Genomic DNA, 13,341 nt, shown 5'->3' on the forward strand with positions numbered 1-13,341 from the left:
TCTTCTGGGGCCCTCTTTGCTCCTCGCCCGTCTCCTCCCCTCCTCTTCTGGGGCCCTCTTGGCTCCTCGCCCGTCACCCTCTCCTCTTCTGGGGCCCTCTTGGCTCCTCGCCCGTCACCTCTCCTCTTCTGGGGCCCTCTTGGCTCCCTCGCCCGTCTCCTCCCCCTCCTCTTCTGGGGCCCTCTTGGCTCCTCGCACCGTCTCCTCTCCCTCCTCTTCTGGGGCCCTCTTGGCTCCTCTCTTCTCTCCCCCACCCATTTCCAGGTTTCGGCAGCCGCCATCCTCCTTATAACGCTGCTCCTCCTCTCTTCGCAGTGATCGCGGACTCCCTCCGTCTCCAGGGTCCTAGAGGTTGGCGTGCCGGCGTCCTGAATTGTCACAGAAGGCGGCTCCTTCCAGGTGCAGTGCCTGGCATCGCTGGAGGAGGCTGCCACTCACGTTCACATGTCTGTCACCTGGCAGCACCAGTCCGGCGGCGCGCTCTCTGACGTCCTGACGCTCACACACCTGGGGCGGCTGCGGCCTGGCGCAGACTTCACCTCCCCGGTACAGCAGCGGGGAGTTACGGGTGGACACGGCGGAGCCCGATACTTACCAGCTGACGGTGGACGCTGCGCGGGCCCGGAGATGCCGGACAATACAGCTGTGTGGCCCAAACCTGGGTGCTCGGGGCCAACGGCTGGGAGCAGATCCAGGAAAAGAGGGCGCCCCGCCGCCCAGGTGGAGGTGCGGCCCGGTGGGTGAGTATGTGGCAGCGGGGAGCCTGTATCTGGTGGATGTGGTGCTGCCCCCTGAGCAGATGTACGGCAGAGGCCACAGGGGTCAGTGCCACAGGCAGAGATGATGGGGGTGGTAGCACCATGGGCAGATGTGAGAAACACGGGGGCTCAGTGGTCAGCACTGTACTGTATATAAAGCAGCACGGGGGCTCAGTGGTCAGCACTGTACTATACATGGAGCAACACGGTGGCTCAGTGGTCAGCACTGTACTATGTATAGAGCAGTAATGGGGGCTCAGTGGTCAGTGCTGTACTATATATAGGGCAGCACGGGGGCTCAGTGGTCAGCACTACTATATATAGGGCAGCATGGGTGCTCAGTGGTCAGCACTGTACTATATATAGGGCAGCACGGGGGCTCAGTGGTTAGCACTGTACTATATATAGAGCAGCACAGTGGCTCAGTGGTTAGCACTGTACTATATATAGGGCAGCACGGGGGGCTCAGTGGTTAGCACTGTACTATATAATAGCAGCACGGTGGCTCAGTGGTTAGCACTGTACTATATATAGAGCAGCATGAGGGTTCAGTGGGCAGCACCGTACTAAGTGGTTAGCAGTCTACTATATACAGTGTGTACGGAAAGTATTCAGACCCCTTTTATATTTTTCACTCTTTCATCGTAGCCATTTGGTATTTTTTTTTCTCATTAATGTGCACTCTGCACCCCATCTTCACAGAAAAAAGAGATTTTTGCAAGAAAACATGAAATCTCACATGTTCATAAGTATTCAGCTCCTTTGCTCAGTATATCCCATGGTCATAAATATTCAGCCCCTTTGCTCAGTGTTGAGTAGAGGCACCCTCCCGTTTGAGCTAGTACAGCCATGAGTCTTCTTGGGATCCTGGATCTGGGGATCCTCGGCCATTCTTCCTTGCAGATCCTCTCCAGTTCCGTCAGGTTGGATGGTGAATGTTGGTGGACGCCATTTTCAGGTCTCTCCAGAGATGCTCAGTTGGGTTTAGGTCAGGGCTCTTGGCTGGGCCGGTCAGGAATGGTCACAGAGTTATTCTGAAGCCGCTTCTTTGTTCTTTTAGTTGTGTGCTTAGGGTCATTGTCTTGTTGGAAGGTGAACCTTTGGCCAAGTCTGAGGTCCAGAGCCTCTGGAGGAGGTTTTCTTCCAGGATATCTCTGTACTTAGCCGCATTCATCTTTCCTTCAATTGCAGCCAGTCATCCTGTCTCTGCCCCCATAGCATGATGCTGCCTCCACCATGTCTCACTGTGGGGATTGTATTGGGCAGGTGGTGAACAGTGCCTGGCTTTCTCCACACATACCACTTAGAATTATCACCAGAAAGTTCTATCTTCGTCTCATCAGACCAGAGAATCTTATTTCTCATAGTTTGGGAGTCCTTCATGTGTGTTTCTGTAAACTCTATGTGGCTTTCATATGTCTTGCACTGAGGAGAGGCTTCTGACAGCCACTCTGCCATAAAAGGCCCGACTGGTGGAGGCTGCAGTGATCAGTGACTTTGTGGAGCTTTCTCCCATTTCCCTTCTGCATCTCTGGAGCTCAGCCGCAGTGATCTTGGGGTTCTTCTTTACCTCTCACCAAGGCTCTTCTGCCACGATTGCTCAGTTTGGCTGCACAGCCGGGTCTAGGAAGAGTTCTGCTGGTCCCAAACTTCTTCCATTTAAGGATTATGGAGGCCACTGTGCTCTTAGGATCCTTGAGTGCTACAGAAATTCTTTTGTAACCTTGGCCAGATCTGTGCCTTGCCACAATTCTGTCTCTGAGCTCCTTGGGCAGTTCCTTTGGCCTCATGATTCTCATTTGGTGTGACATGCAGTGTGAGCTGTGAGGTCTTATATAGACAGGTGTGCGCCTTTCCAAATCACGTCCTATCAGTGTAATTACACACAGCTGGACCCCAATGAAGGAGCAGAACCATCTCAAGGAGGATCACAAGGAAATGGACAGCGTGGGACTTACATATGAGCGTCTGAGCAAAGGGGCTGAATACTTATGACCATGTGTTATACTGAGCAAAGGGTCTGAATACTTATCACCATGTGTTATACTAAGCAAAGGGGCTGAATACTTATCACCATGTGTTATACCGAGGAAAGGGGCTGAATACTTATCACCATGTGTTATACCGAGGAAAGGGGCTGAATACTTATCACCATGGGATATTTCACTTTTTCTTGTTTAATAAATTTGAAAAAATGTCTGCCTTTTTTTTTTTTTTTTCCTGTCAAGATGGGGGATGGGGAGCAGAGTGTACATTAATGAGAATTTACCAAATGGCTACAATGTAACAAAGAGGGAAATATGTAAAGAGGTCTGAATACTTTCCATGCCCACTGTATAGGGCAACATGGGGGCTCAAATATTAGCACTATACTTGGTGTGGGGGTGTGTGGGTCAGTCAGTACAGGGGCTCCTGTTATGATCCGGTAACTGTGGACGATCATGGAAAATCCCATTAATAAATTACTAAAACTACGAGTAGGGGATTGCAGTTAGCTTAGCTTCCAGCTATCTAGCAGACAACACTAGAAGTAGTAGTGGGATGTTCCTAACACACCTAGACACCTCATCACTGCTGGAGAAACGTGCTACATCTCAAGGATAGAAATGAGGAATCCTAACTTGCCTTGGAGCAGTCCCCAACGAAATAGCAAGCCCCCAACATGCAACAACGGTGATGTAAGAAAACACAATACATAGAAAATATACATCAGCAAAGGTGAGGCCCGACTTACTAGATAGGACAGGAAAGAAAACTGATTGGTATTTTTTGCAGGGTTTTTGCTGACCACAATCTCTTGCTAATAAAAAAATATTGAGACTACACGAAGTCTCCCTCACTATATCAGGTACTCTAGTGCCAGACACTTTAAAGTGAACTGCAGATATAATGGGAATAAACAAATCACAGAACAAACAACATTCTAAAGTGCAAATAATCCAAACATGAACAGAGAGTAAGCTCCCTTTCTTGCTGGAGGAACTGCCCTGACCATTGGTCTGAGGATGAAACGCAGAAGAAAAAGTCAGCTCAATTTCTAATTTAGAACAAAATGCTCTCCAAAATCTGGACACAAACTGCACTCCTCTGTGTGACACAATATTCTTGGTGCCCGGTAGAAAAGAGACCACAAAATTTAAAACTTGTAAAAAATAGAGCTCTCCTGGCCTGCCGAGGACGCCGTCTCCTGGCCTGCCGAGGACGCCGTCTCCTGGCCTGCCGAGGACGCCGTCTCCTGGCCTGCCGAGGACGCCGTCTCCTGGCCTGCCGAGGACGCCGTCTCCTGGCCTGCCGAGGACGCCGTCTCCCCAGCCTCCCCAGAAGTGGCACCCCAACTCATCCCATTGCCCTGGTGCAGTGGCAAACGGGGTAATATATGGGGTTGATGCCAGATGTGTAATGTCACCTGGCATCAAGCCCTGGGGCTAGTGATGTCACGCGTCTATCAGATACCCAACATCACTAACCCAGTCAGTAATAAAACTTTTTTTGTCGTCCTTTTTTTTTTTTTTTTTTATTTGAAAAAACACTCCCCAAAACATTCCCTCTTTCACCAATTTATTGAAAAGAACAATCAAATCCGGGTCCGGCGTAATCCAATAAGGGGGTCCCACGACGATCCATACCATAGTCACTGTCCCAGTCAATGAAGAACAGAATGTTCCCCACTGGCTGGGAGAGTAATGCAGTGACCTGAGCTAACATCAATAGGTCAGCCCAGGTCACTGCAGGGGATGACGAGTGCTGCTGTCGGGAGGTTAAATGAGATCATTACGTGCAGTGACGATCTCCTGACGTCAGCGCTGTTACTGCCTTCTATTGTCTGCCGCGTTCACAGCGAAGAATCGCAGGAGCCCGTGACGTCACCGCTAGTGACAGTCTCGGGCCACCCATGAGACGTGGTGGGTATAGAATGCAGTGACAGCGCTGACGTCAGGAGAGCAGGAGATCGTGATAGCAGGTAATGATCTCATCTAACCTGACGGCAGCGCTCGTCATCCTTGCGCCTGCCCGCACTACTGTGTGTCAGTGTCTACCTGCACTGCTGTGTGTGAGAAGCTGCTGATACTGTAGTGCGAGCAGCTGCAGGCCTGCCAGGGAGCGAGATACAGACTGCACGGACACCCGACGGAGGTCACATAGAAGTGCTTCCGTGCGTCTGCCAGGGATTTTGTGGGCCCGTTGACTTGTATTGAGTCACGGTCTGTTATTACGGAACAGAATAGGACATGTTCCATAATAACGGAGCGGACATACGGCATCCGATGTGTTCTATGTAGGATTGGATGCACATGGAAGTGCCTCTATGTGCCATCCGATCCCACACAAGACATTGAAAAGATGGTCCTGGCCAGGGGTCCGTAAAAAAACAGGAACTAACCAGGACAGATGGAACAGTCATGTGAATGAGCCCATAGAGGACCCCATCACACTGCATAGGGTCTGAAGACTGTTCCGCAAGCAATACATCAGCACGTATCGCTTTGCGCTCGCGTAACCATCTATCAATCTGAATGGCTAAAGTCATAGAGGCATTGAGACCACAAGGAGTAGGAAATCCCACCATAACATCCTTCACTGCATCCGCGAGACCCGAAAAAGTGCCGCAAGAGCATCATCATTCCACTTGGTAAGGATCGCCCACTTTCTGGGGATCCTGACCCTGGACCAAAGCCAACAAGGCCTTCTCAGCTTGATCAATAACATTGAGTTTATCATACAACAATCCCAGAGCCTGAAAAAAGGAATCCACATCAGCAAGAATCGGATCATCAGAAACCAAGGAAAAGCCCAGTCCTGAGGATCACCGCAACAAGGAGAGGACAATGCTAACCTGACGCATGGGGCTCCCTGAGGAGTAAAGTTCAGGAATTTAGACCTATCCCCTGAGAAAAATTCTGGAACGGGAACTTTAGGTTCTACAACAGGAGTCTGTGTAAGATAAGCCGATATATCCTGAACCTCAGAAGCAAGATGAGATGACTAACACCATCAGCCGACTGGTTATATCCATGCCAGCAGATCTGCCACAGAACCCAAAGAAGAAGAGGAAAAATAAATAGAGCTAAAACAAAATGTTTCCCTTCTTTTGAGTAGCTGTTTATTTGTGTGGCCGGTGCTACCGTTATGATCTGGTAACTGTGGGCGATCACGAAAAATCCCATTTAAGAAAAAACAAAAACCACACCACCGCGATCCCCTATCTATCGGACAACACACTAGAAGTAGCAGTGGGATGTTCCTAACACACCTAGACACATCACTGCCGGAGAAACTTGCTACACCTCAAAGATAGAAATGAGGAATCCTAACTTGCCTCAGAGCAGTCCCCAAAGAAATAGTAAGCCCCCAACTTGCAACAACGGTGATGTAAGAAAACACAATATACAGATAAAAAATATAGATCAGCAAAGGTGCGGGGCGACTTAGTAGATACAACAGGACAGATAACTGATTGCGGCCAGCAAAAAACCCTGAAAAAAAAATACCAATCTCCTGATTATAAAAAAAAAATAGAGACCACACGAACTCTCCCCCCACATATATTTGTTCTGTGATTTTGTTAAAGTGCAAATACTCCAAACATGAACAGGAGTAAGCTCCCTTTCTTCCTGGAGGAACTGCCCTGCTCAGAAAAGCAGAGAAACAGATCCTCACATACAAGAAACCAAACACAGAACCAAATGGAATAAGCAGAAACAACCTTAAGTGCAAATTAAGCACATAAACTAGCAAACTTATCTGGAGTAGATTCAGGCACCAAATAAATGGGAAAAACAGAAGGGAAACTCTGCCATCTGCAGAAGCTGCAGGAACATATATCACCGGTGACCGCCAGGCACACAATACTCTCCTAAATAGACTAGACTGATCTGCAATAGGATTTCCTAGATACCCAATTACTTCCATCATCTGTCTGAATCACTGATTTAAACTCAGCCTCACCACCACTCCTGGCCACCAGAGGGAGCTCCACACCAGCACCCACTCGGATGACATTTATTACAGGCTCGGTGGTCAGCACTGTACTGTGTATATATAGTGCAGCACAGGGCTCAGTGGTTAGCACTGTCATATATATATATATATATATATATATATATCTATCTATCTATATACAGAAACAGAAGTTCCAGGTGGCACACAATCCTTCAAGGTGCACGTGTCCAAGGAAGGCATCCACAGTATAATTAATACAAAGGAACGACACTCCAAATCTTCTGAAATATTTTTGTAGTTTATTCCATCATAATATACAGGCGTAAATTACGCGTTTCGGCTAATAGTGAGATGTGAAAAAGGCTCACTATTAGCCGAAACGCGTAATTTACGTCTGTATATTATGATGGAATAAACTACAAAAATATTTCAGAAGATTTGGAGTGCCGGTCCTTTGTATCAATTATATATATATATATAGATCTCTATCTATATCTATATATATATATCTATATATATGCGTATGCACAGGAGCTCAGTGGTTAGCACCTTACTGTGTGTATATATGGCAAGCACAGGGGCTCAGTGGTTAGCACTGTCATATGTGTATAATCTATATATGGAAGCACGGGCTAAGTGGTTAGCACTGTCGTATGTATATATTATATATGGAAGCACGGGCTCAGTGGTTAGCACTGTCATATGTATATATTATATATATTATATATGGAAGCACAGGGGCTCAGTGGTTAGCACTGTACTGTGTATATAAATGAAAGCACAGGGGCTCAGCGGTTAGCACTGTACTGTGTGTATATATGGCAAGCACAGGGGCTCAGTGGTTAGCACTGTACTGTGTATATAAATGAAAGCACAGGGGCTCAGCGGTTAGCACTATACTGTGTGTATATATGGCAAGCACAGGGGCTCAGTGGTTAGCACTGTACTGTGTATTTATAGGGCAGCACGGGCTCAGTAGTTAGCACTGTCATATGTATATATTATATATGGAAGCACAGGGGCTCAGTGGTTAGCACTGTACTGTGTATAGGTTAGCACTACGCTTGCTATCTTTGGTGACTTTCTTTTCTCCCCCCCACAGCGTTGGCCGTGTCCATCATGGAGGCGCCCCTCGTAGTTTCGGAGGGCGCGTCCTTCACCCTGTCCTGCCTGGTATCTGTAGACTCGAGTGTCCCCCTCATCACCCGGGTGCGCTGGTTCTTCTCTCATCCAGGGGGGCTGCACCCACTGCCCAATGACCCAGACCCCGATCCTGACCAAAAAGAAAACGTGACCCACCAGCTGTTAGTGCCACAAGCGTGGGACTCCGGGGAATACACCTGCCAGGCCAGCGCGTGGACCATGCTCAGGAACGGGAGCTGGCACCGAGCTGCCGCGGGTACATCACCGCCAGTGAGTGTGCGCGTGACACGAGACGGTGAGTGAACGCTGTGTGCCACATTCGCCTCTACTTCCTGCCTCCGCTGCGTCTTTGGCCTCCGCTTTTTGCCTCTGCTGCCCCTTGGCCTCCGCTGCCTGCCTCTTGGCCTCTGCTTGCCGCCTCCGCTCGCCCGCTCCCTCCTTGCCGCCTCCGCTCGCCCGCTCCCTCCTTGCCGCCTCCCCTTGCCTGCTCCCTCCTTGCCGCCTCCGCTCGCCCGCTCCCTACTTGCCGCCTCCGCTCGCCCGCTCCCTCATTGCTCCCTCCTTGCCGCCTCCGCTCGCTTCTTGCCGCCTCCGCTCGCTCCTTGCCGCCTCCGCTCAGTCGCTCCCTCTTTGCCGCCTCCCCTCGCCCGCTCCCTCCTTGCCGCCTCCGCTCACTCGCTCCTTGCCGCCTCCGCTCACTCGCTCCCTCTTTGCCGCCTCCCCTCGCCCGCTCCCTCTTTGCCGCCTCCGCTCGCCCGCTCCCTCTTTGCCGCCTCCCCTCGCCCGCTCCCTCCTTGCCGCCTCCGCTCACTCGCTCCCTCTTTGCCGCCTCCGCTCGCCCGCTCCCTCTTTGCCGCCTCCGCTCGCCCGCTCCCTCTTTGCCGCCTCCGCTCGCCCGCTCCCTCTTTGCCGCCTCCCCTCGCCCGCTCCCTCTTTGCTCCCTCCTTGCCGCCTCCGCTCGCTCCTTGCCGCCTCCGCTTGCCCGCTCCCTCCTTGCCGCCTCCGCTCCCTCCTTGCCGCCTCCGCTCGCTCCTTGCCGCCTCCGCTCGCTCCTCACCATCTCTTTTGTTTTACCTCAGCCTCAGATCTTGCGGTGTCTTTGAACATTTCTGTGGCCCCCCGTGTAGCAGAGGAGCCCGCGGAGCTGTGGTGTCAGGTGCTCGGGGCCCCACACCTGTCTGTGTCCTGGTATTTCACTCCTTCTCAGGGGCAGGACTCCCCGATATTGATGGGGTCTCAACATCAGGATGGAAGTCTGGAGGTGGGGGGCACCTACCAGATGCGGCTGGAACAGGGGGCGCTGATCCTTTCCCGCCGAGGACCCCAGAACTTCATACTGCGTCTACAGTGGACAAATGAGGAAGATCGAGGGCACTACCACTGCACGGGCACAAACTGGAGGCAGCTGCGCAACCAGAGCTGGACCCCGGCGGGCGAAGCCTCATCTGCACCCGTCACCCTGTCCTGGAGGAGTGAAGGTGAGAAACGGGGATAGTCCTATACTCCAGTCACCTCCAGAGCTGCACTCCCTATTCTGCTGTTACATCATGTCTTATCCTCCAGTCACCTCCAGAGCTGCACTTACTATTCTGCTGTTACATCAGGTCTTATCCTCCAGTCACCTCCAGAGCTGCGGTCTCTGTTCTGTAGAGTGTTTGGGGCGATGCCACAATTTCTCACTTTCTCCCCTTGATGTCCGCAGGCTCCTCCATCTTGGTGGCGGCGCGGGTGATTACGATGGTGTCCGCGGCTGGCGGGATGTTTGAGATGATGTGCACGGTGCAGGCGCAAAACCTCCCCTTCCCCCAGTATTCTGTGCAGGTGACGCGGAAACCCCCCCAGGAAGGTGCAGCGCCCGTCATGGTCATCTCGCTTAGCCGCGAGGGGGTGCTGCGGCGGCGGCCGGGCGCGCTCAGTAACACCATGCTGGAGAAGGGCAAGGAGGGCGCCTACCTGTTCAGACTGTACCAAGCGCAGAACCAGGACGTTGGCACGTACCACTGCGAGATCAGCGCCTGGACGCAGGGAGGAGGCGGAGCCTGGAGGAGGGCGCTGAACAAGACCACCAATCCCGTGCTGCTGGAGTTCCAGACCTCGGGTGAGGACTACGGGGGTTGTGTGTCGGGCGGGTGGAGAGGGGGTTATGACTCCCTGACTGGAGGTTGTGTCTGGCTGACGGGGGGGGGGGGGGATAAGAGGGTTGTGTCTGGTGGGGGCATAGTGTTTGGCGGGTGCGGGTTATGACTCGCTGGGTAGGGGGGGATGTGTCGGGATGCCGGGGGTTATGACTCGCTGGGTAGGGGGGTTGTGTCGGGCTGCCGGGGGTTATGACTCACTGGGTAGGGGGGATGTGTCGGGCTGCCGGGGGATGTGTCTCGCGGGTGGGGGTTGTGTCGGGCTGCCGGGGGATGTGTCTCGCTGCCGGGGGATGTGTCTCGCGGGTGGGGGTTGTGTCGGGCTGCCGGGGGTTATGACTCGCTGGGTAGGGGGGTTGTGTCGGGCTGCCGGGGGATGTGTCTCGCGGGTGGGGGTTGTGTCGGGCTGCCGGGGGATGTGTCTCGCGGGTGGGGGTTGTGTCGGGCTGCTGGGGGTTATGACTCGCTGGGTAGGGGGGTTGTGTCGGGCTGCCGGGGGTTATGACTCGCTGGGTAGGGGGGATGTGTCGGGCTGCCGGGGGTTATGACTCGCTGGGTAGGGGGGATGTGTCGGGCTGCCGGGGGTTATGACTCGCTGGGTAGGGGGGTTGTGTCGGGCTGCCGGGGGTTATGACTCGCTGGGTAGGGGGGATGTGTCGGGCTGCCGGGGGATGTGTCTCGCGGGTGGGGGTTGTGTCGGGCTGCCGGGGGTTATGACTCGCTGGGTAGGGGGGTTGTGTCGGGCTGCCGGGGGTTATGACTCGCTGGGTAGGGGGGATGTGTCGGGCTGCCGGGGGATGTGTCTCGCGGGTGGGGGTTGTGTCGGGCTGCCGGGGGTTATGACTCGCTGGGTAGGGGGGTTGTGTCGGGGGTTATGACTCGCTGGGTAGGGGGGTTGTGTCGGGTGGACAGGGATTATGACTCCTTCCCCTTTCTCCCGTCAGGTCCGGTGTTTAATGTGAGTGCGCGGTCGGACAGCCTGAGCGTGTACCACGGCGGCAGAGCCGAGTTCTGGTGCATAATCACCATAGATGGCCCGGCCGTGGAGCCAGGTAACGCTGCGTCCATGACCACCGCCCCCTCTATTGTGACCCCCTCCTCTATTGTGTGACCCCCATGTACATTCATGTGACCCCCCCCACCCCCGTCTATTGTGTGACCCCCGTCTATTGTGTGACCCCCTCCTGCACAGATAACCTGGCGTTCGAGGTGTGGTGGTTCGTGCAGCGGCCCGGCGGCGGCCCCTCCTTCCTGGCGGCCATAGATCGGAGCGCGCAGGTCCAGCACGGCCGGAGGAACAGCAGCAGCGAGGTGTCCCTGGAGCGGGTCAGTGACATGGAGTACAGGCTGCGGGTGTACGGCTGCGAGGAGGAGGACTCCGGCGGCCATTACTGCACCATCACACCCTGGGTGCGTAGCCACGAGGGCGGCTGGAGCCAGCAGGAGGCCGTCACCTCCACCAGCACACCGCTCAGCGTCAGGATGGACCGTAAGTTACTGACTGAGGGGTTTACAAATGGCGGAGCCCCCGTAATCTGCACTATGGGGGGATTATTATGTCAGAGCCCCCATGACCTGCACTATGGGGGGATTATTATGTCACAGCCCCCCGGTCACACAGCGGAGCCCCCATAACCTGCACTATGGGGGGTTTATTATGTCGGAGCCCCCCAGTCACACAGCTGAGCCCCCATAACCTGCACTATGGGGGGGTTATTATGTCGGAGCCCCCCAGTCACACAGCGGAGCCCCCATAACCTGCACTATGGGGGGGTTATTATGTCGGAGCCCCCCAGTCACACAGCTGAGCCCCCATAACCTGCACTATGGGGGGGATTATGTCACAGCCCCCCAGTCACACAACTGAGCCCCCATGCTCTGCACTATGGGGGGATTATTATGTCGCAGCCCCCCGGTCACACAGTGGAGCCCCCCGTGATCTGCACTATGGGGGGGATTATTATGTCAGAGCCCCCCATGACCTGCACTATGGGGCGATTATTATGTTGCAGTTCCCCGGTCACACAGTGGAGCCCCCCGTGACCTGCACTATAGGGGGATTATTATGTCGTAGCCCCCCAGGGGCTGTTTTTGCTCGTGGAGTAACCCTGTGTTTTCTGTGCAGTGCTCAGCGCCTTCCGGTATCCGCTGCTGATCGGGGCCGGACTGTCGCTCCTCGCCGGCCTCTTGTCCTGCCTCATTGGATACTGCAGTTCCCGCTTCTGCTGTAAGGCGCCTCCGGTCCAGGAGAAGCGCCGAGAGCACCGCCGCCTCATGTCTATGGAGATGGACTGACCGGGGGAGAGACCACGGACTGAGCCATAGCCTCCGATCCGGGGGCTACAAGACTCACATGAGGATGGAGCCACTAAGGTTGGGGATGGGATTTGTCCCACTTTCTGCACTCGCCCCACCTGATAAAAAGGATGACAGCCACGGTACAATGGAGGCCACAAAGTGGCCACCACCCTGCAACAAAGCAATAAATAACTGATGTGACGCACCGTCCCCCTCTGTGCTGCTAAATGGATTTCCCATGTGTATATTGTGAGCCCTGGACTGTGGGTCAAACCATTGCAATAAAGGGGACTCATGACTGCGGCTGGAGGAGCTATTCCTGATGAATGTGACATAGCTCCTCCCCTGAGGATCCTCTGTGGACAGTGGTACACGCCTCTGCGGAACTTCTCAATGTTTTGTTTCTAGTAGAAATGTTGATGTTTTTATACAGAAATCTTGTACGTTTCTTGTTCTCCCCAAAGACCACATCCTGGGCCCCCCGCCATAACCCCGGGCCCAGGGTTAACCCTTTGTCTTCCATAACAGACGAGTTAATTGCACTCCTGAGCAGCGGAGGAATCGCCATGTGATGTCCTATCTGCGCCTTCTGCCCAGAAATAAAATCTTCTATTTTTTACATCCTGGCTTGTTTTGAGGAGGGTAGATGGGGTGGGGGGGAGGGGTTTGGGGGGGGGGGCAAGAATAGGGGGTGTTCCTCTATAATGATGAGAATGACAAATTATGGTAACAAAAACATCCAAAAAAAGTGGTCCTCTGTCTGGCAGGACACGCTGGCAGCGGGGACGGTGCGGCGTCTGGCAGGACACGCTGGCGCCGGGGATGGTGCGTCGTCTGTCAGGACGCGCTGGGGACGGTGCGGCGTCTGGTAGGACACGCTGGGGACGGTGCGCCGTTTGGTAGGACACGCTGGCGGGGGGACGGTGCGTCGTCTGGCAGGACACGCTGGCGGGGGGACGGTGCGTCGTCTGGCAGGACACGCTGCCGGGGGGACGGTGCGTCGTCTGGCAGGACACGCTGGCGGGGGGACGGTGCGTCCTCTGGCAGGACACGCAGGCTCTGGGGAT

General features: G+C 54.0%; 1 protein-coding gene across 1 annotated transcript; it reads left to right on the forward strand.

Annotated features, from left to right (window-relative positions):
- The first annotated feature begins 7,778 nt into the window (after positions 1–7,778).
- On the forward strand, positions 7,779–12,893 carry PTGFRN (prostaglandin F2 receptor inhibitor). Its single transcript, XM_075334831.1, has 6 exons — positions 7,779–8,136; positions 8,921–9,319; positions 9,544–9,939; positions 10,921–11,028; positions 11,169–11,465; positions 12,102–12,893. The coding sequence occupies exons 1-6, from the start codon at positions 7,818–7,820 to the stop codon at positions 12,269–12,271; spliced, it is 1,689 nt and encodes a 562-aa protein (XP_075190946.1). The 5' UTR covers positions 7,779–7,817; the 3' UTR covers positions 12,272–12,893.
- The last annotated feature ends 448 nt before the right edge of the window (positions 12,894–13,341 follow it).

This window comes from Anomaloglossus baeobatrachus, chromosome 2 (genome assembly GCF_048569485.1).
Source record: "Anomaloglossus baeobatrachus isolate aAnoBae1 chromosome 2, aAnoBae1.hap1, whole genome shotgun sequence".
NCBI classification, from domain to species: domain Eukaryota; kingdom Metazoa; phylum Chordata; class Amphibia; order Anura; family Aromobatidae; genus Anomaloglossus; species Anomaloglossus baeobatrachus.

Excerpts from the sequence above, each read along its gene's own strand:
- PTGFRN (XM_075334831.1), top strand. The coding sequence starts at position 7,818 with ATGGAGGCGCCCCTCGTAGTTTCGGAGGGCGCGTCCTTCACCCTGTCC. Across the intron at positions 11,029-11,168 it reads TGGCCCGGCCGTGGAGCCAG|ATAACCTGGCGTTCGAGGTG; the intron begins GTAACGCTGCGT and ends CCTCCTGCACAG. Across the intron at positions 11,466-12,101 it reads GCTCAGCGTCAGGATGGACC|TGCTCAGCGCCTTCCGGTAT; the intron begins GTAAGTTACTGA and ends TTTTCTGTGCAG.